The sequence below is a fragment of the Oncorhynchus nerka genome, linkage group LG12, assembly GCF_034236695.1.
Source record: "Oncorhynchus nerka isolate Pitt River linkage group LG12, Oner_Uvic_2.0, whole genome shotgun sequence".
NCBI lineage: Eukaryota > Metazoa > Chordata > Actinopteri > Salmoniformes > Salmonidae > Oncorhynchus > Oncorhynchus nerka.
This window is the reverse complement of record NC_088407.1, coordinates 29,958,015-29,983,768: the sequence shown is the minus strand read 5'-3', so window position 1 is coordinate 29,983,768 and position 25,754 is coordinate 29,958,015. Positions and strand designations below refer to the sequence as shown.

The 25,754-nt window shown below is 44.1% G+C and overlaps 1 protein-coding gene across 1 annotated transcript in view; it reads left to right on the top strand.

Moving 5' to 3' along the window:
* Window positions 1-25,754, top strand: part of LOC115138080 (inactive ubiquitin carboxyl-terminal hydrolase 53-like) — a 62,431-nt gene that overhangs the window by 24,223 nt on the left and 12,454 nt on the right. Inside the window, exons 9-13 of the mRNA XM_029674536.2 lie at window positions 8,977-9,126; window positions 12,575-12,743; window positions 14,829-14,993; window positions 16,041-16,187; window positions 24,402-25,212. Coding sequence (XP_029530396.2) covers window positions 8,977-9,126; window positions 12,575-12,743; window positions 14,829-14,993; window positions 16,041-16,187; window positions 24,402-25,212 — 1,442 coding nt within the window. The remainder of the gene's footprint in view (window positions 1-8,976; window positions 9,127-12,574; window positions 12,744-14,828; window positions 14,994-16,040; window positions 16,188-24,401; window positions 25,213-25,754) is intronic.

The following is a 25,754-nucleotide window of genomic DNA, read 5'->3' as shown; positions in this document are numbered from 1 at the left end:
GACACAACTGTGGAAAGCATTGGCGTCAACATGGGCCAGCATTCCTGTGGAACGCTTTTGACACCTTGTCCATGCCCCGATGAATTGAGGCTGTTCTGAGGGAAAAGGGGACGGTGCAACTCCACATTAGGAAGGTGTTCCTAATGTTTGATATACTCAGTGTACATTTAAAACTAGCAAGGCAGAGAGCATCAGAATGACTCAAAATAAATGTACATGTTTATATACTCTGCCATTTTTAAAGTCATGTCCCCCTCGTCCTTGTCTTTTCCTGAATAAGTCTATATAACACACTGTATTTGTATTTATTATTGATCCCTATTAAAAAATGCAGCATTGGTCCAGCTAAATTAAGGCAGTTAGTTACAATTTAAACATTTAAATTACATTTCATAACAGATTTCACAACACATTAAGTGTGTGCCCTTAGGCCACTACTCTAATACCACATATCTACAACACAGTCCATGTGTGTATAGTGCATATGTTATTGTGTGTATGCGTGCCTGTGTGTGTGTCTTCACAGTCCCTGTTATTCCATAAGGTGTAGTTATAACCCGTTTTAGGAAGGAATGTAATTGTTGGATTGGTTTTCCATCAGCTCCTTCTCTGATAGCTGAAAGTGCCGTGCTCAGTTAATAATAATCAGGATAATTGCCTCATCTGAACCTAGCCTATATCGAAACTAGTTTCACACATATAACAGCAGATTAAATAAATGAAGTATAGTATGATTGGGAAAAATGGGTGAGTTGATGAGCGAGGAGAAACAACTATGCATAATTGTGTAGGCCTAATCACCAATTGTGAATGAAGAATGAGGCGGGCCATTCTATTGATGTATTGTAATTCTAATCTGAAAACGGTGTACCCTATATCAATCCACTGGCATTCAAGTGGTTTTATCAATTTACTCCTACTTGGAGTAGGCTACACAGTGAGAGTGTGCCTCAATTCCAATGGTAAGACCAAGATGAATGGAGGCACATGCTGTGTTAGCGTTGCTACAAGATCTGAATGAAAACGACTCTGATGGCAGTGATGAAATGGTTCATGACATTCTGATGATTATTATTCTGATTCATGCTGAATAGCTTTCCATATCTGAGAAAGGATCCATATCGGGCAGCAGGTGAGCGAGTTCCGGATAATGTTTCGGGTTAGATAGCACAGCTGTGCTAGGTGAAAGGAGGAACTCGCCGCTGGCCTGTTGCGGTGTTCTACAACATGCTTGACTTAGCTGCTATCATCACACGTGTTGTTCATGCTGTGCATGAACACCATGAGCAGGAAAGACTTCATCAGTCTGCATCAGTCTGGCACACGGGCTACGTGAGTGAGATTTCAGGCCAAGGTAGCAGCAAAGATTCAACGGGAGCCATTGCCCGAGCCAAATTGCGCACAGCTCCCGGGGAGGAGAAATTGCATGGTGGGCAGATGCACTCGGAACAAAACCCACAACACCTGTTTCAACTGCAGCTCCTGCAAGCAACTTATTTGTGGGAAGTGTTGCAATCAAGTGAAAGTGAGGAAGATTTGCGCTGACTGTTACAATGGCTTGTGAAAGTATTCGCCCCTCCCCCCCTTGTCATTTTTCCTATTTTGTTGCCAAATGGATATTTTGGGGGGGGGTTGTATATCATTTTGATTTGCACAACATGCCTACCACTTTGAAGATGTAAAATATTTTTTATTGTGAAACAAACAAGAAATAAGACAAAAAAACAGAACATGAGCGTGCATAACTATTCACCCACCCAAAGTCGATACTTTGTAGAGCCACCTTTTGCAGCAATTACAGCTGGAAGTCTCTTTATAAACTTGGCACATCTTGCCACTGGGATTCTTCAAGGCAAATCTGCTCCAGCTCCTTCAAGTTGGATGGGTTCCGCTGGTGTACATACATCTTTAAGTCGTACCACAGATTCTCAATTGGATTGAGGTCTGGGCTTTGACAAGGCCATTAGAAGACATTTAAATATTTCCCCTTAAACCACTCGGGTGTTTCTTCAGTAGTATGCTTGGTGTCATTGTCCTGCTGGAAGGTGAACCTCCGTCCCAGTCTCAAATCTCTGGAAGGCTGAAACCGGTTTCCCTTAAGAATTTCCCTGTATTTAGTGCCATCCATCATTCCTTCAATTCTGATCAGTTACTCAGTCCCTGCCGTTGGGAAAAACATCCCCACAGCATGATGCTGCCACCACCATGCTTTACTGTGTGGATAGTGTTCTTGGGGTGATGAGAGGTGTTGGGTTTGTGGCAGAATTAGCATTTCCCTTGATGGCCAAAAAGCCCAATTTTAGTCTCATCTGACCCGTGTACCACTCTTCTGTAAAGCCCAGCTCTGTGGAGTGTACGGCTTAAAGTGGTCCCATGAACAGATACTCCAATCTCCGCTGTGGAGCTTTGCAGCTCCTTCAGGGTTATCTTTGGCCTCTTTGTTGCCTCTGATTAATACCCTCCTTGCCTGGTCTGTTAGTTTTGGTGGGCGGCAACACTGTTGGCAGGTTTGTTGTGGTGCCATATTCTTTCAGTTTTTTAATGGTTTTAATGGTACATCGTGGGATGTTCAAAGTTTCTGATTTTTTTATGGCCTAACCCTGAACTGTACTTCTCAACAACATTGTCCTTGGCCTGTTTGGAGAGCTCCTTGATCTTCATGGTGCCCCTTGCTTGGTGGTGCCCCTTGCTTAGTGGTGTTGCAGACTCTGGCATTTCAGAACAGGTGTGTATATATGTGTGTGTGTGTGTGTGTGTGTATATATATATATACATACTGCAAAACAAAATAAAGGGAACACTAAAATAACACATCCTAGATCTGAATGAATTAAATATTCTTATTAAATGCTTTTTTCTTTACATAGTTGAATGTGCTGACAACAAAATCACACAAAAATTATCAATGGAAATCCAATGTATCAACCCATGGAGGTCTGGATTTGGAGTCACACTCACAATTAAAGTGGAAACCCACACTACAGGCTGATCCAACTTTGATGTAATGTCCTTAAAACAAGTCAAAATGAGGCTCGTAGTGTGTGTGGCCTCCACGTGCCTGTATGACCTCCCTACAATGCCTGGGCATGCTCCTGATGAGGTGGCGGATGGTCTCCTCAGGGATCTCCTCCCAGACCTGGACTAAAGCAGCCGCCAATTCCTGGACAGTCTGGTGCAATGTGGCATTGGTGGATGGAGCGAGACATGATGTCCCAGATGTGCTCAATTGGATTCAGGTCTGGGGAACGGGCGGGCCAGTCCATAGCATCAATGCCTTCCTCTTGCAGGAACTGCTGACACACTCCAGCCACATGAGGTCTAGCATTGTCTTTCATTAGGAGGAACCCAGGGCCAACCGCACCAGCATATGGTCTCACAAAGGGTCTGAGGATCTCATCTCGGTACCTAATGGCAGTCAGGCTACCTCTGGCGGGCACATGGAGGGCTGTGCGGCCCCCCAAAGAAATGCCACCCCACACCATGACTGACCCACCGCCAAACTGGTCATGCTGGAGGATGTTGCAGGCAACAGAACGTTCTCCACGGCGTCTCCAGACTCTGTCACGTCTGTCACAAGTGCTCAGTGTGAACCTGCTTTCATCTGTGAAGAGCACAGGGCGCCAGTGGCGAATTTGCCAATCTTGGTGTTCTCTTGCAAATGCCAAATGTCCTGCACGGTGTTGGGCTGTAAGCACAACCCCCACCTGTGGACGTCGGGCCCTCATACCACCCTCATGGAGTCTGTTTCTGACCGTTTGAGCAGACACATGCACATTTGTGGCCTGCTGGAGGTCATTTTGCAGGGCTCTGGCAGTGCTCCTCCTGCTCCTCCTTGCACAAAGGCGGAGGTAGCGATCCTGCTGCTGGGTTGTTGCCCTCCTACGGCCTCCTCCACGTCTCCTGATGTACTGACCTGTCTCGTGGTAGCGCCTCCATGCTCTGGACACTACGCTGACAGACACAGCAAACCTTCTTGCCACAGCTCGCATTGATGTACCATCCTGGATGAGCTGCACTACCTGAGCCATTTGTGTGGGTTGTAGACTCATGCTACCACTAGAGTGAAAGCACCGCCAGCATTCAAAAGTGACCAAAACATCAGCCAGGAAGCATAGGAACTGAGAAGTGGTCTGTGGTCCCCACCTGCAGAACCACTCCTTTATTGGGGGTGTCTTGCTAATTGCCTATAATTTCCACCTGTTGTCTATTCCATTTGCACAACAGCATGTGACATTTATTGTCAATCAGTGTTGCTTCTTAAGTGGACAGTTTGATTTCACAGAAGTGTGATTGACTTGGAGTTACATTGTGTTGTTTAAGTATTCCCTTTATTTTTTTGCGCAGTGTGTGTATATATATATTACTGAGATCATATGACACTTAGATTGCACACAGGTGGACTTTATTTAACTAATTATGTGACTTCTGAAGGTAATTGTTTGCACCAGATCTTATTTAGGGACTTCATATCAAAGGGCGTGAATACAAAAGCACAACTTTTACACTATTTTTTAGATTTTTTTTTAAACAATTTCTTTTTTTGATTTCACTTCACCAATTTGGACTATTTTGTGTATGTCCATTACATGAAATCCAAATAAAAATCTATTTAAATTACAGGTTGTAATGCAACAAAATAGGAAACACGCTAAGGGGGATGAATACTTTTGCAAGGCACTGTAGGACAAGGGATAACAGCTAAATGAGATCCAATGGTTGCATGAAGACCATACTGTAAGCACGAGCGAGGCCACAAATAATTTTCCCAATAACTGACAATAGACTATTTTTGACCCCTGTCATATCAACACTTACAGTTGAAGTTTACATACACCTTAGCCAAATACATTTAAACTCAGTTTTTCACAATTCCTGACATTTAATCCTAGTTGAAATTCCCTGTCTTAGGTCAGTTAGGATCACCACTTTATTTTATGAATGTGAAATGTCAGAATAATAGTAGAGAGAATAATTTATTTCAGCTTTTATTTCTTCCCAGTGGGTCAGACGGTTACATGCACTCAATTAGCATTTGGTAGTATTGCCTTTAAATGGTTTAACTTGGGTCAAATGTTTCGGGTAGCCTTCCACAAGTTTCCCACAATAAGTTGGGTGAAGTTTGGCCCATTCCTCCTGACAGAGCTGGTGTAACTAAATCAGGTTTGTAGGTCTCCTTGCTCGCACACGCTTTTTCAGTTCTGCCAACACATTTTCTATAGGATTGAGGTCAGGGCTTTATGATGGCCACTCCAATACCTTTATTTTGTTGTCCTTAAGCCATTTTGCCACACCTTTGGAAGTATGCTTGGGGTCATTGTCCATTTGGAAGACCTATTTGTGACCAAGCTTTAACTTCCTGACTGATGTCTTGAGATGTTGCTTCAATATAGCCACATCATTTTCCTTCCTCATGAAGCCATCTATTTTGTGAAGTGCACCAGTCCCTCCTGCAGCAAAGCACCCCCACAACATGATGCTGCCACCGTGCTTCATGGTTGGGATGGTGTTCTTCAGCTTGCAAGCCTTCCCCTTTTTCCTCCAAACATAACGATAGTCATTATGGCCAAACAGTTTTATTTTTGTTTCATCAGACCAGAAGACATTTCTCCAAAAAGTATGATCTTTGTCCCCATATGCTGTTGCAAACCATAGTCTGACTTTTTAATGGCGGTTTTGGAGCAGTGGCTTCTTCCTTGCTGAGCGGCCTTTCAGGTTATGTCGATATAGGAATCATTTTACTGTGCATATAGATACTTTTGTACCTGTTTCCTCCAGCATCTTCACAAGGTCCTTTGCTGCTGTTCTGGGATTGATTTGCACTTTTCACACCAAAGTACGTCCATCTCTAGGAGACCGAACGCGTCTCCTTCCTGAGTGGTATGATGGCTGTGTGGTCCCATGGTGTTTATACTTGTGTACTATTGTTTGTACAGATGAACGTGGTACCTTCAGGCGTTTGGAAATTGCTCCCAAGGATGAACCAGACTTGTGGAGGTCTACACTTTTTTTTCTGGGGTCTTGGTTGATTTCTTTAGATTTTCCCATGATGTCAAGCAAAGAGGCACGGATTTTGAAGGTAGGCCTTGAAATACATCCACATGTACCCCTCCAATTGACTCAAATGAAGAAGCTTCTAAAGCCATGACATAATTTTCTGGAATTTTCCAAGCTGTTTAAAGGCACAATTAACTTAGTGTATGTAAACTTCTGACCCACTGGAATTGTGATAGTGAAATAAACTGTCTGTAAACAATTGTTGGAAAAATTACTTTTGTCATGCACAAAGTAGATGTCTCAACCGAATTGCCAAAACTATAGTTTGTTAACAAGAAATGTATGGAGTGGTTGAAAAACAAGTTTTAATGACTCCAACCTATGTGAATGTCATCTTCCGACTTCAACTGTATATTCATTATAATTCCATTATTTGTGATGATTTTCTCTATTCACAACCACGCTTGGCGCTTATACCGATGTTTAGGCTACTGATATTTTCTTCATAGACTGAGTGATTTATTAGACTGGTGGCTATTGGTACTCCTCGAGGTCTGGCTATTGTACTGTTAAATATGCATATGGTCATTTTGACCTTCTATGATATCTTTCTGAAAGTACTGCTAGAGTGTAAAGCACACATTTAGGAAAAGTCAGGGACAGGTTGGTTCAAGGTTTTTATTGAAATGAAGTTTTTGAAATTATGTGTTGGTTGTTCTAGTGTAAATATAAATATAGTCATTAGTTACGTCTTTTTATATGGCTTCATCTAAAGTGTGGGCTATTTATACTTTATAAATACTTTTTAAAATGTTTTGAGTGACCAGTGCAATTTCTCACAAAAAGATGGAGATCCAAAGTTGGATCTCTGATGGAGGACAAGCCAAATACCTGTGAAGAAAGTTTGAGATGGCCAAAAACCTTCATACGAGATTAAAAAACGTCCTATTCCAAGAATCACAATAATCTTCGACTGTCAGCCCGTACTAAAACAGATTAGTCAAGTAGTCTGATTAAATTGGCCAAGGCACTGATTGCATCAAAACAAAATGTCTGCCTCCGCTCCAAAATTATGTGAATAGGACAAAACAACAAAAACAATACACTGTTGTGAATTTGTTTTGGAATATGTATGGAATCACTTCATTCTGGTTTTACTCAATTTGTTTTCTGTCTTGTGTTTTTGTGTGTATGTGGGTTTTTTGGAGCCTCCACAGCTGCCATTCTTTGCCCTGATTTTGTTGGGGTCTGTTTATTTTGGTGCCATGGAGCATATGTGGGAAATAGTGGGTCTTTATCCCTCTGTAAGTCGGAGAGTTGCGTAAGCAGTGTGCGGTGTGATGCCCAGTTGGCCCACGTCGCAGATCAAAAAGCCTCTGCTGCACAGGCCAGCTCGTGTCAACGCTTCCTCCGTGCCACGATGGAACGGCACAGTGTTTGTGTGTGAGAGAGCGAATCAGTGAAAGGTTGTGCGTGTGTGTGGTATGTGTAAGAGAACATGGCGTGTGTGGAAGATGTGGCGTGTGTTTTCTGTACATGTGTGAGTTTGGGACTGTGTTGGAGTACAGAGTGTCCTTGGCGTGGGCATGCAGTAGGTTTAATTTGTAACACTCTGGCTGACACTTCCTGTTCCTTCAAGATGTTTGTTTTTTCAGACATGGAATGAGCTTCGGTTAAACCTACTACAAATTTAGAACAAACTCTTATAGGCCAGGCCCAACATATTGCGCAACTTCACCTCCCTTGAAGACTACAGGCACAGAATGAGCTTCTGTGAGACCTGTGTCAAACCTAGGCCAAACTCTCACAGAACAGGCCCAACGTATTACACAACAGCCCCAACGTATTACACAACAGCCCCCTTAGACTACAGGCACAGAATGAGCTTCTGTGAGACCTGTGTCATACCTAGGCCAAACTCTCACAGAACAGGCCCAACGTATTACACAACAGCCCCAACGTATTACACAACAGCCCCCTTAGACTACAGGCACAGAATGAGCTTCTGTGAGACCTGTGTCAAACCTAGGCCAAACTCTCACAGAACAGGCCCAACGTATTACACAACAGCCCCCTTAGACTACAGGCACAGAATGAGCTTCTGTGAGACCTGTGTCAAACCTAGGCCAAACTCTCACAGAACAGGCCCAACGTATTACACAACAGCCCCCTTAGACTACAGGCACAGAATGAGCTTCTGTGAGACCTGTGTCAAACCTAGGCCAAACTCTCACAGAACAGGCCCAACGTATTACACAACAGCCCCCTTAGACTACAGGCACAGAATGAGCTTCTGTGAGACCTGTGTCAAACCTAGGCCAAACTCTCACAGAACAGGCCCAACGTATTACACAACAGCCCCCTTAGACTACAGGCACAGATTCCTCTTTGCCCCTCTTCTTGTTTTGAGTGCATTCCAGAACTGGATTAGTCTAGCAGAAGCCCCACCAAGTACCACAAAGGTCTTGATTCATACTTGTACTGTTCATGTGACTGTGCTGGATGTCGGAGAAAACCTCCCCTTTCCTAGGAATCCATTGTCTCCCATAGCCAAAGAGAACTGGCCATTCAGGAAATACGGGTTATTTCACAAACTCTTCATCCAGTGGTCTTTTCAAACTGGTGGGAGGCTGTGGTTACACTGATAATTGCCTGAACTAGCTTGATGGAAACTGCTCGATTTGTGGAAATGTACAATGCAAACGAGTCCAACAGTCCAAGTTATGCTGTCCAAATGCTAACATGATAGTTTTGGCCAAAGGGCTGTATATGTGACCTAAGAATGTTCGAACCCGGGTCTGCTGCATAATGCAAGACTGTGTTGGTCCATTGAACTAAAGCCTAGGCATTAGTTCGGGCAGCTAATGTAAGTCATCAGGCAACGTTACTCGTGGACAGCATGGGATTGTTTTTGTCTATTTTGGTCATTTCTATCTCATTTGATCCAAATAAAGTAATTGAAATGTGTGTCTGTGTCCGCAGCTCTTCTACCGGGTGACAGACGAGCACGCAAAAAAGGGAGAGTTGCTCTTGGTGGGGATGATTTGTTACTCCAGCCGCCACTACTGTGCCTTTGCCTTCCACACCAAATCCGCCAAATGGGTCTTCTTCGACGACGCCACCGTCAAAGAGGTGAGAGCTCGCTGATGCGTCTTGAACACCAAAATACACACTCACCAAGCAAGTAAGCAAACACACACACATACCTCACCCAATGCCCTCATAGCCTCTGAGTCTTTTGCTGTGGTGCAATATGAAGCTCGGACCACACACACACACATGCACTAGCGTGCACATACGTTTTATGACAAGACTAACTAAAGTAATGTTACGTTGGTAACTGGCTTGAATAGTTCTTTGACTATTTAAATAATATATAAACACAATCTGATATCAATGGAACGGTTTCCATGAACTGATTTAGATACTATAGGCTACTGCAGTCAACAGGGCGCTAAAACTGTCCCCAGGCAGCAACTCAATGCGCAGTGCATAAATGTACTTGTCTGAACCGATAAAAGCAGGCAGTTTTAAGAGAGAGCAAGGAGCGCCCCGCTCCACCTCTTATCTCCATCACCACCGTCTTTATCGTCTAAGGGCCCCATCGACCGCCCTTCCCCACCCCCGGGGTTGAAAAGTCTGCTATAATCACTACCACCCACACAGACACGTACACAAGCAAGCACACACACATACACGCATGAACTCAAGGAGGCTCGCTCACACACACACCCCCACTGGGCAAAATCTGGTTGAATCAACCCCCCAAAAATCAAGGCGATAACGTTGAATCAACATGGGAAACTAATTGGTGTTGGAAAAAGTAATCAACGTCAGGGTATTTCTTCTTTGCTTTCATCAAACTCAACCAAATGTATACTGAACAAAAATATAAACCCAACATGCACCAATTTCATTGATTTGACTGTTTACAGTTCGTATGAGGAAATCAGTCAATTGAAATAAATTGATTAGGCCCTAATCTATGGATTTCACATGACTGGGAATACAGATTTTTTTATTTTTTTATTTATTAGTATCCCATTAGCCGACGCCAATATACATCTGTTGGTCACAGATACCTTTAAAAAAATGGGCCTCACAATGGGCCTTAGGATCTCATTACGGTATTTTTGTGCATTCAAATTGCCATCAATAAAATCAATTGTTCGTTGTCCGTAGCTTATGCCTGCCCATACCATAACCCCATCACCACCATGGGGCACTCTGTTCACAACGTTGATTTCAGCAAACCGCTTGCCCACACAACGCCGTTCACGTTGTCTGCGGTTGTGAGGCCGGTTGGACATATTGCCAAATTCTCAAAGACGACGTTATGGTAAAGAAATTAACATTAAATTATCTGCATTGTGTTGTGTCACAAAAGTAGTGGCCTTTAATTGTCCACAGCACAAGATGCACCTGTGTAATGATCATGCTGTTTAATCAGCTTCTTGATATGCCACACCTGTCAGGTGGATGGATTATCTTGGCAAAGGAGAAATGCTCACCATCAGGGATGTAAACAAATTTGTACACAACATTTTAGAAAAATAATATTTTTGTGCATATGGAACATTTCTGGGTTGTTTTTATTTCAGTTCATGAAACATGGGACCAACCCTTTACATACGTTTATATTTTTGTGTTTGTTTTTGTTCAGTGTAAATTTGCAGTTATATTTTTGTTCAGTGTAAATCAAAACTAGACGTTGAACTGACGTCTGTGCCCAGTGGGACACCATTTTCCCCCATCGTTTTAGTCGTTTAGCAGACACTTTTGTCCAGAGTGACTTACAAATAGTGCATTCATCTTAAGATCGCTAGGTGAGACAACCATGCATCACAGTCGTAGTTAGTACATTTTTCCTCAAAGTAGCTATGAACAAAGTCAGAGCTAGTAAGAAAGGAAAAGTGTTAGTTCAAGAAAGGCAAGGGTGTTACTTTTAATAACTATTTTTGTGCGGGGGAGAGACGTACACACACGCTTTCACAAGTACACACACAAAAGTGTACGCACACACACAGCAGCAGCACCTGTACAGTAGTAGTGTACTAGGGTTTCCCAATGGAAATTATTAAAGCAGTTAATTGCGTCATCAGTTAATTGCGTCATCATCCACTGTTGAGATATACTGTTTAGTGGACTTTTTGGATATATTGAAATGACTCGTGGTTGAAATTGGACTTTTGCGTGCGCATGACTGTGTGTGTGCGCGCATGCATAAGTGAGTGTGCTAATGAACGGCACGGTGTGTGTGTGTGTCCAGTGCATTTGACTGGACTGCGGTGCAGGGGCTGGCTGGCTCCGAGTCAATCCATCAGCAGCTTATGCAGTGTGTGCACTTCGGCCCTACTGGGACGGACGGCTACAGTACAGCACTCTTAGCCAGCTAAATAACACTCCATATACCTGCTGTATTGCTCCTCATTCTCTCACTGCCTCACACCAAGTAACGAGCAGACATGCCCTACAGTTTATGGATAGCTTTTAAAACTTCCACTATATTTATATTTTACAGGTTGTGTTTTGTTGACTATCATTCTTGTCATTCATTCTTTTTTTAAATGTATTGTTGCAGTAGTGGTTCAGTGTTTCTCCTATATATATATTTTTTGTGTGTTTTGTCCTGGGCAAAGATAAGTGTTCACCATCAAAATGCCAACTCAAAGCAACCTCTTCCAACCTTTGTTTCTCCATCCTTTTTTCTTTTCCCTCATTTTGCTTTCCTTTCTTGTTCTTTCTCTTCCCTCTTTGTTCTCTCTCTTCCTCTTTCACTGTGTCTTACCTTCTGCTTCTCTCTCCCCCTTCGTTCATTTGGTTAATTAGGGAGCACACTAGCATCTGTTAGCCTCCAGTCTGCCTCTGTGGCATTTTCTAGCGAGGCACACACCTAGCTAATGTGATTGTGAGACTCCGCTTCAGTGCATATTTTTCACTTAAAATCCAGGACAAAGGGAAAATGAGCATTTGCAGTGTACAACAATGCCTCCTTGGCCAATCAGAGTTTTTTTGTGTGGAATTAGAAAAGTAAAATTAATCTCTGAACAGTTTGCAATAAGCTTGGATCCTTCTTCTGGTTTATGGTCAGCGCATGTTTTGGGGTAGCGGTACAAAGAACGTCACAGAAAGCATTGTGTCAAAATCATCCCTCCAAGGTTTTTGTTTGTCCACTATCCATGCGTCTCATTTTTAACAATGCATTCGACATTACTTGCAGCGGAGTATTGTGTCAACCATTTTGAACGAGTCAGTGTTTTCTGAAAGGTGTACACAGATCAGAGCTAGGGTTTGGGGACCTTCTTTAAATGTAGATTTTGGCAACTGGTGCTCATCAAATACAGGAGCTTCAAAAGTAGTAATGTATATTGTCACTAAAGAACACATCTTCTGAAAAGACCTCTCAGGGTAATGAGATGAGGAAACTGGTTGCTGCCAGTAAGACAAAGGTGACTTCTTGTCACATTGGGAAAATGCCAGTTTGTGTATGTGTGTGGTACACAGACAAACAGCCTTCCAGACGTGCACACACACACACACACACACTATTGACCTCTATATCTCATCTCCTCTATCCTAGATTGGGACCCGGTGGAAAGACGTGGCCACCAAATGCATCAAAGGCCACTTCCAGCCCCTCCTCCTATTCTACTCCAACCCAGACGGCAGCGCCATCTCCGTAGACGACGCCTCGCGCCAGAACTGTGATCATTCCCGCTACAAGACCCCCGTCAACGGAGACGTCCAAGGTATACAAGACATCGGACAAAGGGACATTCTCTTTTCGTTCCTTTTATGGGAAGAACTACACAACTAACCCTAGAGTCATGGGAACATTCCAGCACGTTGAGGGGAATAACTGCTTTCAATTTACAATTCAAAATCATGCAGAAAATGTTTTTTTCCAGAATGCCAAGTCAAAACCAAGATGTGCTTTTGCGATGCAGATGCAGTCTATCTAATGATCTTTGACTTGAGACAACTTGAGGCCAAAATTTGTTCTTGGTCTAGGTCTTTTGGAGACCAGATTAAAACGGTCCCCCTTTCCAAATTGGTTAAACCACTGTTCCTCAGCTTCATCTGTACCAATTCCAAGGAACCACATACCACGTTTATATAAAACATTAGTTTATTTTAATTCATGCTTAACAAGTGGGTGCTATATTTAAGTCATGCAGTAAATTCGCAGCCAATACGTTCTTCTAAGAGTAGAGTTCTGCAGCACCAGCCATTTGGAAGTAATGTCAGCAAGTGTTGCCAATGGTGTGATGGTGGTTAACTTTCTTTTTTGACGGCGTGTGTTGAAATGCATACTTAACCAAATGACTGCCACTGCCACAGAGCAGTGGTTCTTAAAAGTTTTGACCAGAACTTCCTTGAAATATTTTGGTCAAACCGTGAACCCCCTGCCAGATGCACATGAATAGCTTTTTATTAAGTGTCAGCCCCACCACATTCAGTCTGAGCGAGAATCGTAAAAACAAAAGTTGCGCTACAGTACACGTTGCACTGTGGACATAAAAGTGATGGGGTCAATTGGGGATGCAATTTTGGTGTCTTTTGAAGACATTCATGTCAAGTGTCTAGACTGTGGGTGACCAGAAAAGGCGTGCTATTTATTTTATTTTACCTTTATTTAACTAGGCAAGTCAGTTAAGAACAAATTCTTATTTTCAATGACGGTCTAGGAACAGTAGGTTAACTGCCTGTTAACTGCCTGTTCAGGGGCTAATGGCATTGCATTACCTTGTCAGCTCGGGGGTTTGAACTTGCAACCTTCATGTTACTAGTTACTAGTCCAACGCTCTAACCACTAGGCTACACTGCTGCCCCTATTAACCGAAGTGACTATAACTCTACAAATACGTGCTGCACTTTAAAACAAGTTTGTGTGCCATCACTTTGTGTGCCATCACTTCCAAAATGTCCTGCTTATTGCCTCCTGATTACATGAATATTCCACTGGGATTTCTGGAAAAGCTGTGAATCTTGGGATAGCTGTCGGAATTCAGCAATTCTAGTTGGCTGTTTAAGTGTACTAGCTAACGGTGTTCCAACCGATCAATACTTGATTTGAAACCGAACAACGAAAGTTCCTGAGCCGAAGGCCTTTTTTTATTTAGTAAAAAAATTGTTAACCTTTTACTTAACTAGGCAAGTCGGTTAAGAACAAATTCTTATTTACAATGACGGCCTACATCCGCAAAACACGGGCTAATTGTGCGCCGCCCTATGGGACTCCCAATCACGGCCGGTTGTGTTACAGCCTGGATTCGAACCAGGGTGTATGTAGCAACGCCTCTAGCACTGAGATGCAGTGCCTTAGATTGTGGCGCCACTCGGGTGCCCACTTCTTTTTTCGTATGATTTATTTATTTCTGACGTCAACCTCAACCATAATACTCATTGCTGTTGGCAATGGCAGGAAGTTGTTGATGACAACAGCTGAACATTTCTTTGTGGGGATTAAAAACATTTGGATATGTTTGGGGTGGGATTTATCCCCCTTAATGATCCTCCCTCTAACTCGCTGAGCTGGCCTCGCCTCAGGTCGTCACGTTGCCATGTTGCCTTCAGAGGCAACAGACAAGCTTAAGAAGAAAGAGCGACCATTTTAATTTTTAATTGTCATCAATTTCAGTTATCACACATTTTGTTAACTGGGTAGCTCTCCACTTTTTTGTATTTATTTTTAATTATTGGGGATATTTGGGGAATTTACTGAAAAGCTAATGGCACTGCATTACAAAATACCTAAGAATTGCTTTTTGGGATTGATAAAATTGATCCCAACCCTGATTTTTCTCATCCTCTTCTCCTTTCCGACCACCCAGCGCCTGAGTCTACAGTTCCAGGCCCCAAGAAGCTGGACCTGACCAGGGAGAACCTGAATGCCCTGCTGGGCCTTGGCGGCTTGAAACAGAAGAGCCAGAGCCCATCTATCCATAGTTCCACCTTTACCAGGGGCAGCGGCCAGACTAGCGGGGGCCGAGGACCAGGTACGACGGTTGGGGGGTGGGAGAGAGAGGGGTATTTTTACATACAGGCTCTGGTCGAAAGTAGAGCACAATATAGGAAACGGGGTGCCATTTGCGATTCAGCCTTAGTTATTATTGCACATTCCTTTGTTATTGTGGAGCATGGCGTAATGTCTGCCCTTGTTTGCGTCCTCCTTTGTTGTTACTCCCTGCTTAAAGCCAGCAGCTCAACTGTACAATGTGTTTTGACTGTTTTCTATCCCCCAGCAATGGAAAATGTTACCAGTAGCTCAGGGCTTTTCAGAACAGCAAATCCACTCTGAATGACTGACAACAATAGCAGTCAAGTACCTTGTGGGAAAAGCGATGAATTGTCCTCACAACACTTAATTCAGGCAATGGAGTGACTGCAATGTGCAATGTGTAAGACCAAATTCTCTTATCATGAATTCAATTGGAGGCCTAAATCTTGGAGAGGTGGGAGTGATCATAGCTCATATTCACGGAGAACCTGTTCTAGCACATTCTTTGTGCTACAGAGGGTGGGTCTGAAATGACCGCAGTGCATAGTTCTAGTTCTCTCCGTCGTCTCCGACTTTCTCCTACATGGCGAGAGATAACACTCGGAAGGAGAAGGAAATGGTTTCCGCAGCTCCAAGGGTTCCACCTCGGTGCATTTCCCCTCACCCAGCAGACAAGCCCGCCGTATACATTAGCACATTGGTCGGCCCTAAAGTTCCCCCCACACTCCCTCCTTTACACACTCCGCACTGTTCAATGAGTCCAGGGGTCTAGTCGGTATAGAGGGGAGTGGGGAAGAGGAGGGATTGAGGGTGTGGAAGATGGAGAGGGAGTTGGGGTGGCCTAAGTAGTTTTGTCTCTCTTCTTGTATTTGGCTTTAGAAGGAGAAAGAAAGTTCCCACTTGCGTGTTTGACTTGCTACACATTCTTTTTGCTGTGTTTCTGCCCCTTGTCTTGTCTATTGGAATTTAAGTCACTCTGTGTCAGTTTCTCAAAATGACTGAAATGGAATGTGTTACATAATGTTTCTTTCTCCCCGTCTTGCAGTGACACTGGGCACCAGTGATCCTAAGAGCCGTCTGAAGGACATATCCAGAGAAGTGTCCCAGAAGGCAGTGGAAGTCCGGGGGATGCACCCCTCCAGGAGAGACCAGGACAAGATGGAGAAGAGGAGACCGGATGCCCACTACAGAGGTGTGGAACTACGCACAGGCACACTCTCTCACACACATACACACACACACAGATTTACATTCACACACACATAGAGAAATAAAATTAAGATATGATAACCCTTGACACAACGGTGTACACAATGCACATGCAACCCACCATTATCAACATACATAACATCAAATCACCTGACCAACACAAACGACTAGCATTTCACTGTACTGGCCCTTACATAATCAACCAGACAGGGTGGTTTGGGAGCATTGTGTCAGGATAAGGATTAGAATTCTGACATCTGTTCAAGCCTGCCCTCATTACATTTACATTTAAGTCATTTAGCAGACGCTCTTATCCAGAGCGACTTACAAATTGGTGCATTCACCTTATGACATCCAGTGGAACAGTAGTGCATCTAAATCTTTTAAGGGGGGTGAGAGGGATTACTTTATCCTATCCTAGGTATTTCTTAAAGAGGTGGGGTTTCAGGTGTCTCCGGAAGGTGGTGATTGACTCCGCTGTCCTGGCGTCGTGAGGGAGTTTGTTCCACCATTGGGGGGCCAGAGCAGCGAACAGTTTTGACTGGGCTGAGCGGGAACTGTACTTCCTCAGTGGTAGGGAGGCGAGCAGGCCAGAGGTGGATGAACGCAGTGCCCTTGTTTGGGTGTAGGGCCTGATCAGAGCCTGGAGGTACTGAGGTGCCGTTCCCCTCACAGCTCCGTAGGCAAGCACCATTGTCTTGTAGCGGATGCGAGCTTCAACTGGAAGCCAGTGGAGAGAGCGGAGGAGCGGGGTGACGTGAGAGAACTTGGGAAGGTTGAACACCAGACGGGCTGCGGCGTTCTGGATGAGTTGTAGGGGTTTAATGGCACAGGCAGGGAGCCCAGCCAACAGCGAGTTGCAGTAATCCAGACGGGAGATGACAAGTGCCTGGATTAGGACCTGCGCCGCTTCCTGTGTGAGGCAGGGTCGTACTCTGCGGATGTTGTAGAGCATGAACCTACAGGAACGGGCCGCCTCATCACCCCCCCCCCCAAAAAAAAAAAAATGTAATCTCTAACCCTCTGTCATATTTCTCTCACCTATCCTGTAATTTAATTTCTCTGAACACCAAAGGGGTAGAAACTAGGGGCAAGGTGCTAGGAACTGAAAATGAACTAGCCCCCAAATCCACCATGCAACCACAAGCGTCCCTGATAGCACCAGGCTCACGTCCCTTTGTGATTGACGCTAGCGTCATGCCCGTGATGAATGGCGAGACTGGAAGTGACACTATAGTTGATGTAAGTGAAATAAATCCATCTCTAGTGCTGCTCGTGAACAGGCTAGCGCTCCACTAAAAAGCTGACCTCAAAGCTACTGGACATACTTGGAAAATGAGAAGCATAAGAAGAAAGTTAGCATTCGGGTCAGATAGGAAGTGTTGATGTCAATGGCTTCATCATAAATGGCATTGGCTTCATCATAAATGGCACCCTGTTCTCGATATAGTGCAATATTTATGAACACAGGTTTTTGGTCTAATGTAGTGCACTATGTAGGAAATATAGGAGTTAGTGTTACCAGAACACATTACCCAGTTTTCCTCTATCATAGTGTAACTGTGTTGATTTTTAGCTTCCAACCCTAAAAGACAAATGTGCTGTGTTTTCATCACAGCCATAGTTAAACCATCTGTACACACACACACACACACACACACACACACACACACACAGCTAACAGAAACTCTTACACAAATCCACTCACAGGCGCACACACACAAGTCTCACACACACGCCATGTGAACAGTTATGTTCGAGGTGATTTAACTCTCGCATGCCCCGTCAGCAGAATCCATCTCTGTAGCGACTCTATCTCTCAGGAAAGGTTACATCTAAGGCGCTGTGGAATATAACCCCTCATAACTTTCTCTGTACACCTGAGACTCAGTGCAGGCCTCAACCCTAGATCACACACCCTATCATGTTATTGATGAATATTAATATGGTGATTTAGGAGACACTTTTACCCAAAGGGATTTCCAGTTATAAAACATACACCCAGACGTGTGTGTGTGTGTGTGTGTGTGTGGGGGGCGGGGGGGTAATCAAACCCACAACCCTGATTTTGAAAGAACAATGCTCCGTCCAACAGAGCCATTGGAATCATGAGAAGGCCAGTTGTTAGTCAAAATCACCCAAATGTTAAATACTGGTCCCTTAGTGCATCTCCTGTTACTCTTTGTTCAAGCGCTCCATCAGTTAATAGAGTTGGACGGTAATTAGAAGAGCATATTTTTGACAAGTAAAGCTTTAAGTGTCTCTTTTTCTCATTTGACATATGTGGCCCAAAATGTGTTACATGGACCCAGCTGGTCCACGATTACACCAATTATACCACGGGCTATTGCATACTGCACACCTTGTTTTGTGGTACAAACACTTTTTGTCCCCTGTAATGGTTTTAGGGCTTAAAAATGTTTCATCCTCTTCCATTAAAAAGTGCTAGTCAATTGTTTCTATTTAGATTTTATTTTTATATTCCCAAGCAAATTTTTTTTTGATAGAGGTAGTACTGTATGTATAGTAGCTTCATGCTCTGCTAGTTGTGGATACAGTATAGAAATATCGAGCTTCTGCGCGTGTGCCCCCCGGTCATATCTTTAGAAAGTGGCGGGCTTGACTCGGTGTCCTTGAAAGACAACCACACACGCATACAAACACTTTGTCCTCTCAATCATGCACATCTCCAGGCTACAGACTCATCAGTTCAAGGAGTCATGGACAGCCAGCAGGGAATACACACACACACACACACACACACACACACACACACACACACCATTCATCAATAATATCTTCACAGACGTCACAACGTTAGGTCACTTCCCCTACTGCTACACCACAGCGACACATACAGCCTCCCGGCGTCCATTATTTACACCTTCCTCTTGTCTACAGACGTACAGTACCAGTCAAAAGTTTGGACACACCTACTCATTCAAGGGTTTTTCTTTATTTTTACTATTTTCTACATTGTAGAATAATAGTAAAGACATCAAAACTATAAAATAACACATGGAATCATGTAGTAACCCAAAAAGTTTTAAACAAATCAAAATCTATTTTATATTTGAGATTCTTCAAAGTAGCCACCCTTTGCCTTGATGACAGCTTTGCACACTCTTGGCATTCTCTCAACCAGCTTCACCTGGAATGGTTTTCCAACAGTCTTGACGGAGTTTCCAAATATGCTGAGCACTTGTTGGCTGCTTTTCCTTCACTCTGCGGTCCAACTCATCCCAAACCATCTTAATTGGGTTGAGGTCAGGTGATTGTGTAGGCCAGGTCATCTAATGCAGTACTCCATCAAATCAAACTTTATTTCTCACATGCGCCAAATATTTCAAGTGTAGACCTTACCGTGAAATGCTTACTTACAAGCCCTTAACCAACAGTGCAGTTCAAGAAGAGTTAAGAAAATATTTCCCAAATAAACGAAAGTAAAAAATTATAAAAAGTAACACAGTAACGAGGCTATATATAGGGGGTACCAGTACCAAGTCAGTGTGCGGGGGTACAGGTTAGAGGTCATTTGTACATGTAGGTGGGGGTGAAGTGACTATGCAGAGATAATAAACAGCGAGTAGCAGCAGTGTACAAAACAAATGGAGGGGGGGTCAATATAATGGTTCGGTGGCCATTTGATTACTTGTTCAGCAGTCTTATGGCTTGGGGGTAGAAGCTGTTAAGGAGCTTTTTGGTCCTAGACATGGCGCTCCGTTACCGCTTGCCGTACCGCTTGGGTGAGTCTCTGATAATTTTACGGGCCTTCCTCTGACACCGCCTATTATATAGGTCCTGGATTGCAAGAAGCTTGGCCCCAGTGATGTACTAGGCCTTAGCACTACCCTCTGTAGTGCCATACGGTCAGATGCCGAGCACTTGCCATACCAGGCGGTGATGCAACCGATCAGGATGCTCTCGATGGTGTTGCTGTATAACTTGTTGAGGATCTGGGGAACCATACCAATTCTTTTCTGTCTCCTGAGGGGGGAAAGGTGTTGTCGTGCCCTCTTCATGACTGTCTTGGTGTTTTTGGACCATGATAGATTGTTGGTGATGTGGAGACCAAGGAACTTGAAACTCTTGACCCGCTCCACTACAGCCTCGTTGATGTTAATGGGGGCCTGTTCGGCTTGCCTTTTCCTGTAGTCCACGATCAGCTCCTTTTATCTTGTTCACATTGAGGGAGAGGTTGTTGTCCTTGCACCACACTGCCAGTTCTCTGACCTCCCTATAGGCTGTCTCATCGTTGCCGGTGATCAGGCCGACCACTGTCGTCAGCAAACGTAATGACGTAACGATGTTGGAGTCGTGTTTGGCCACACAGACGTGGGTGAACAGGGAGTAGTACAGGAGGGAACTAAGTACACACCCCGAAGGGACCCCAGTGTTGAGGATCAGTGTGGCAGACGTGTTGCTGCCTACCCTTACCACCTGAGGGCAGCCCGTCTGGAAGTACAGGATCCCGTTGCAGAGGTAGGAGTTTAGTACCAGGATCCTTAGCTTAGTGATGGGCTTCGTGGGCACTATGTTGTTGAACACTGAGCTGTAGTCAATGAACAGCATTCTCACATAGGTATTCCTTTTGTCCAGGTGGGAAAGGGTAGTGTGGAGGGTGATTGAGATTGCGTCATCTGTGGATCTGTTGGGGTGGTATGCGAATTGAAGTGGGTCTAGTGTATCCGGTAGGATGCTGTTGATGGGAGCCATGACCAGCCTTTCAAAGCACTTCATGGCTACCGACGTGAGTGCTACTGGGCGGTAATCATTTAGGCAGGTTGGTTACCTTCGCTTCCTTGGGCATAGGGACTATGGTGGCCTGCTTGAAACATGCAGGTATTACAGACTCCGTCGGGGAGAGGTTGAAAATGTCCGTGAAGACACTTGCACTTGGTCCGCGTATGCTTTGAGTACACGTCCTGGTAATCGATCTGGCCCCACCGCTTTGTGAATGTTGTCCTGTTTTAAGGTCTTGCTCACCTTGGCTACCGACAGCGTTATCACACAGTCATCCAGAACAGCTGGTGCTCTCGTGCATGCTTCAGTGTTGCTTGCCTCGAAGTGAGCATAAAAGGCATTTAGCTTGTCTGGTAGACTCGCGTCACTGAGCAGCTTGCATCTGTGTTTCCCTTTGTAGTCCATAATAGTTTTCAAGCCCTGCCACATCCGACAAGCGTCAATCTTGATCCTTTATTGATGCTTTCCTTGTTTGATGGTTCGTGTGAGGGCATAGCGGGATTTCTTATAGGCGTCCAGATTAGTGTCCTGCTCCTTGAAGGCGGCAGCTCTAGCCTTTAGCTCGATGCAGATGTTGCCTGTAATGCATGGCTTCTGGTTGGGATATGTACGTACGGTCACTGTGAGGATGAATTCGATGATGCACTTATTGATGAAGCCGATGACTGAAGTGGAATACTGCTCAATGCCATTGAATAAATCCCGGAACATATTCCAGTCTGTGCTAGCAAAACTAGCGTAGCATCCGCGTCATCTTGACCACTTTCATATTGAGTGAGTCACTGGTACTTCGTGCTTTAGTTTTTGCTTGTAAGCAGGAGTCCGGAGAATATAATAATTGTCAGATTTTCCAAATGGAGGGCGGGGGAGAGCTTTATATGCATCTTTGTGTGTGGAGTAAAGGTGGTCTAGAGTTTTTTATATATATATATTTTTTCTCCTCTGGTTGCACGTGACATGCTGGTAAAAATTTAGCAAAACTGATTTAAGTTTGTCTGCGTTAAAGTCTCCGGCCACTAGGAGCGCCGCTTCTGGGTGAGCGTTTTTCTTGTTTGCTTATGGCCTTACAGAGTTAGTTGAGTGTGGTCTTAATATAGATGAGAACTCTCTTGGTAGATAGTGTGGTCTACAGCTTATCATAAGATACTCTACCTCAGGCGAGCAATACCTCGAGACTTCTTTAATTTTAGACATCATGCACCAGCTGTTATTGACAAAAAGACACACCCCCCAACCCCTCGTCTTGCCAGACGTAGCTTCTCTGTTCTGCCGGTGCATTGAAAATCCCTCCAGCTCTATGTTATCCATGCCGTTGCTCATCCACGACTCGGTGAAACCTAAGATATTACAGTTTTTAATGTCCCGTTGGTAGGATAATCTTAGATCATCAATTTTATTTTCCAATGATTGCATGTTAGCAAGTAGAAGTGGGAGTTTACTCGCTCGCCTACGGATTCTCAAAAGGCAGCCTGATCTGCGTCCTCTTCTCCTCAGTCTTTTCTTCACTCAAATGAATCTGGACCTGTTCGCGGGAGAGCAGTATATCTTTCTCGTCGGACTCGTTAAAGGAAAAAGCTTCTTCCAGTTCGTGGTGAGTAATCCCAGTTCAGAAGTTATTTTCGGTCATAAGAGACAGTAGCAGCAACATTATGTACAAAATAAGTTTAAAAAACAAGTTACAAACTATGCAAAAAAACTATCAAAATAGCACAATTGGTTACAGGCATGTAAAATGTCAGCCATCCTCTTCGGGCGCCATCTTACTAAACCATCACTCTCCTTCTTGGTCAAATAGCCCTTACACAGCCTGCAGGTGTGTTGGGTCATTGTCCTGTTGAAAAACAAATGATAGTCCCACTAAGTGCAAACCAGGTGGGATGGTGTATCGCTGCAGAATGCTGTGGTAGCCATGCTAGTTAAGTGTGCCTTGAATTCTAAATAAATCGCTGACAGTATCACCAGCAAAGCACCATCACACCACCTCCATGCTTCACGGTGGGAACCACACATGTGGAGATCATCTGTTCATCTACTCTACGTCTCACAAAGTCACGGCGGTTGAAACCAAAAATCTCAAATTTGGGCTCATCAGACCAAAGGACAGATTTCTAGCGTTCTAATGTCCATTGCTCATGTTTTTTGGCCCAAGCAAGTCTCTTCTTCTTGTTGGTGTTCTTAGTGGTTTCTTTTCAGCAATTACATCATGAAGGCCTGATTCACGCAGTCTCCTCTGAACAGTTGATGTTGTGTTTGTTACTTGAACTCTGAAGCATTTACTTGGGCTGTAATCTGAGGCTGGCAACTCTAATGAACTTGTCCTCTGCAGCAGAGTTAACTCAGGGTCTTCCTTTCCTGATGCGGTCCTAATTAGAGCCAGTTTCATCATAGCACTTGATGGTTTTTGCGACTGCACTTGAATACATTTTTTTATATTTCTTGACATTTTCACATTGACTGACATTTATGTCTCAAAGTAATAATGGACTGTCATTTCTCTTTACTTGTTTGAGCTGTTATTGCCAAAATATGGACTTGGCCTTTTACCAAATAGGTCTGTATTCTACCCCTACCTTGTCACAACACAACTGATTGGCTCAAACGCATTAAGGAAAGAAATTCCAAATAATTTACTTTTTACAACGCATTACAGGTGACTACCTCATGAAGCTGGTTGAAAGAATGCCAAGAGTGTGCAAAGCTATCATCATGGCAAAGGGTGGCTACTTTGAAGAATCTCAAATATAAAATAGATTTGGATTTGTTTAACACTTAAAAAAAACGTTTTTTCATTTTTTGATGTGTTCACTATTCTACAATGTAGAAAATAGTAAAAGTAAAGAAAACCCATTGAATGAGTAAGTGTGTCCAAACTTTTGACTGGTACTCTGTCCCTACAGTAAACTTCACCACGACCCCATTGTTCACATCCCACACTACGCCCCTGCTGTCTTCCTTGGCAAACCCCATGTCTTGGGTTAGAATGGCATTGAAAGTCAGTTGCTGCACTTGGCAACGTGTCACAATCTACTGGCATTTGGCATTACAGGCGGCAGTTTGGATACTATGCCAGCTCGAGTGCAATGTTGGAATCAGAATTAGCCCTGCAAAAAAAGTGACTTTTTCCTAGCGACCTCAACCAGAAAAGGTTATTTGGACCATTAAACCCCCCACTTCTCTCCTACCACCCTACTTTGGCCTCAGATTAATTGATGGGGTTTTGTTTGCATCTTTTCCGTCAAGCCTTGGCGTAATGTCGCCAAACATGTTTATTTTTTATCTTGATCGTTTTTTCCTTCATATTTATTCCTTCATGTACAGCAAAACCTGTAGAAAAATATTTTTCACATCCTTTTAAGTAGCAGACACACCTCTAGAACAATGTCCTTACAAAACATGTACCCACACACTGCACCTATCCTCATAAACCACTTGAACATAAAATCCTTTCATTCAGATCCAATCCCAGAGAGGTACTCACGCTCCACCTCCCCACCGGAGAATGGCTTCAAGCAGTACCTGGATACGCACCTGTACGCCAGTCAGGGCAAAGGGCCCACCAAGACAGAGAGGACCCCCCACTTTGGCGGCAGGTCCTCCTCACACGAGGGGCCTCCTCGCTCCCACTCCAGGGTCCATGTACATCCAGCCCCTCCCAGCAGTAGGGGCTTCGGTGGCGGCCATTACAGCCGGAGACTGGAGCAGCTCTCCAATGGCTATGACACAGACAGCAGCCGGGAGGGCAGCCGTAATGACAACTCCAGCTCCAGCAGCAGCAGTAGTAGCAGCAGGCCCAGTCGGCCATGGAAGCCCATGCGTGAGGTGCTAAATGTGGATAGTGTGATTAGCGGTGGCGGTGGTGGTGGAGGGGGTCACGAGCACCGGCAGCACAGCCCCCACCGGAGACCTTCCAGCCAGGAGAGGACGCCACCCCCCAACGAAAAAGACATGGACAGGGACTTCACATGGGGTGGGCGTGAAGAGCACAAGCCCAAGAGCCTGATGACCATCTATGAGGATGAGCAGCGTCCTGAAACGGGCGGCAGCCGCAGTTCGGTGGAGTCTGAGGGAAAGGACAGGTCAAAGGGCACCACTGTGATGGCGAACACACTAACGGTGCGCAGCGACAACTGGAGGATCCAGCGCACAGAGTCAGGATACGAGAGCAGCGACCGGCTTAGCAACGGCTCGGCCAACCTGGACTCACCCGTGGTGGAGAACTTTATGTCCAAAGAGCTGAGGCCCATACCTGAGGTTCACCTGACAAGGTAAACAGGAGTGTTATTTTTTGCCTCATGTTGTTGTTTCTCTAAGATCATATATCCAACTTCATTCAGTACTAGTTTGTTGATAGACACACCTTGTATTCACTCACTCAAACAGTTCCAAGTCAAACTCTGTCGCTGCCTTCCTCCAGCTATAATCTCTTTGTCACTCATGTTATGATTCGACAGAGTCAAAATCGCTGCAATTTCTGAATAATTAAATGGTAAAAACAACTAATTCTAAAAATAGAGTAATACATTTTTTACTTAAGTGCACATGGAGCAGAATCTACCAACGTTATTGTACTAGGGTCGTCATTTGTCTCGGCAGGGTGTCTTGTTTGGCGATGATCCCACAGTGGTGTTTCCATTATAACAACATAGTTAAATATGTTAATTCATCCCGATGTATATAACAAACATTAGTATACAATATAAATATATTGCTCAATATATTGGAGTGAATAATGTGTTTTTTGATGAGTCAGTGTTAAGACTATATGAGTCTTGAAATGACTAGTATTAAATTAGACATTCTATTGCAC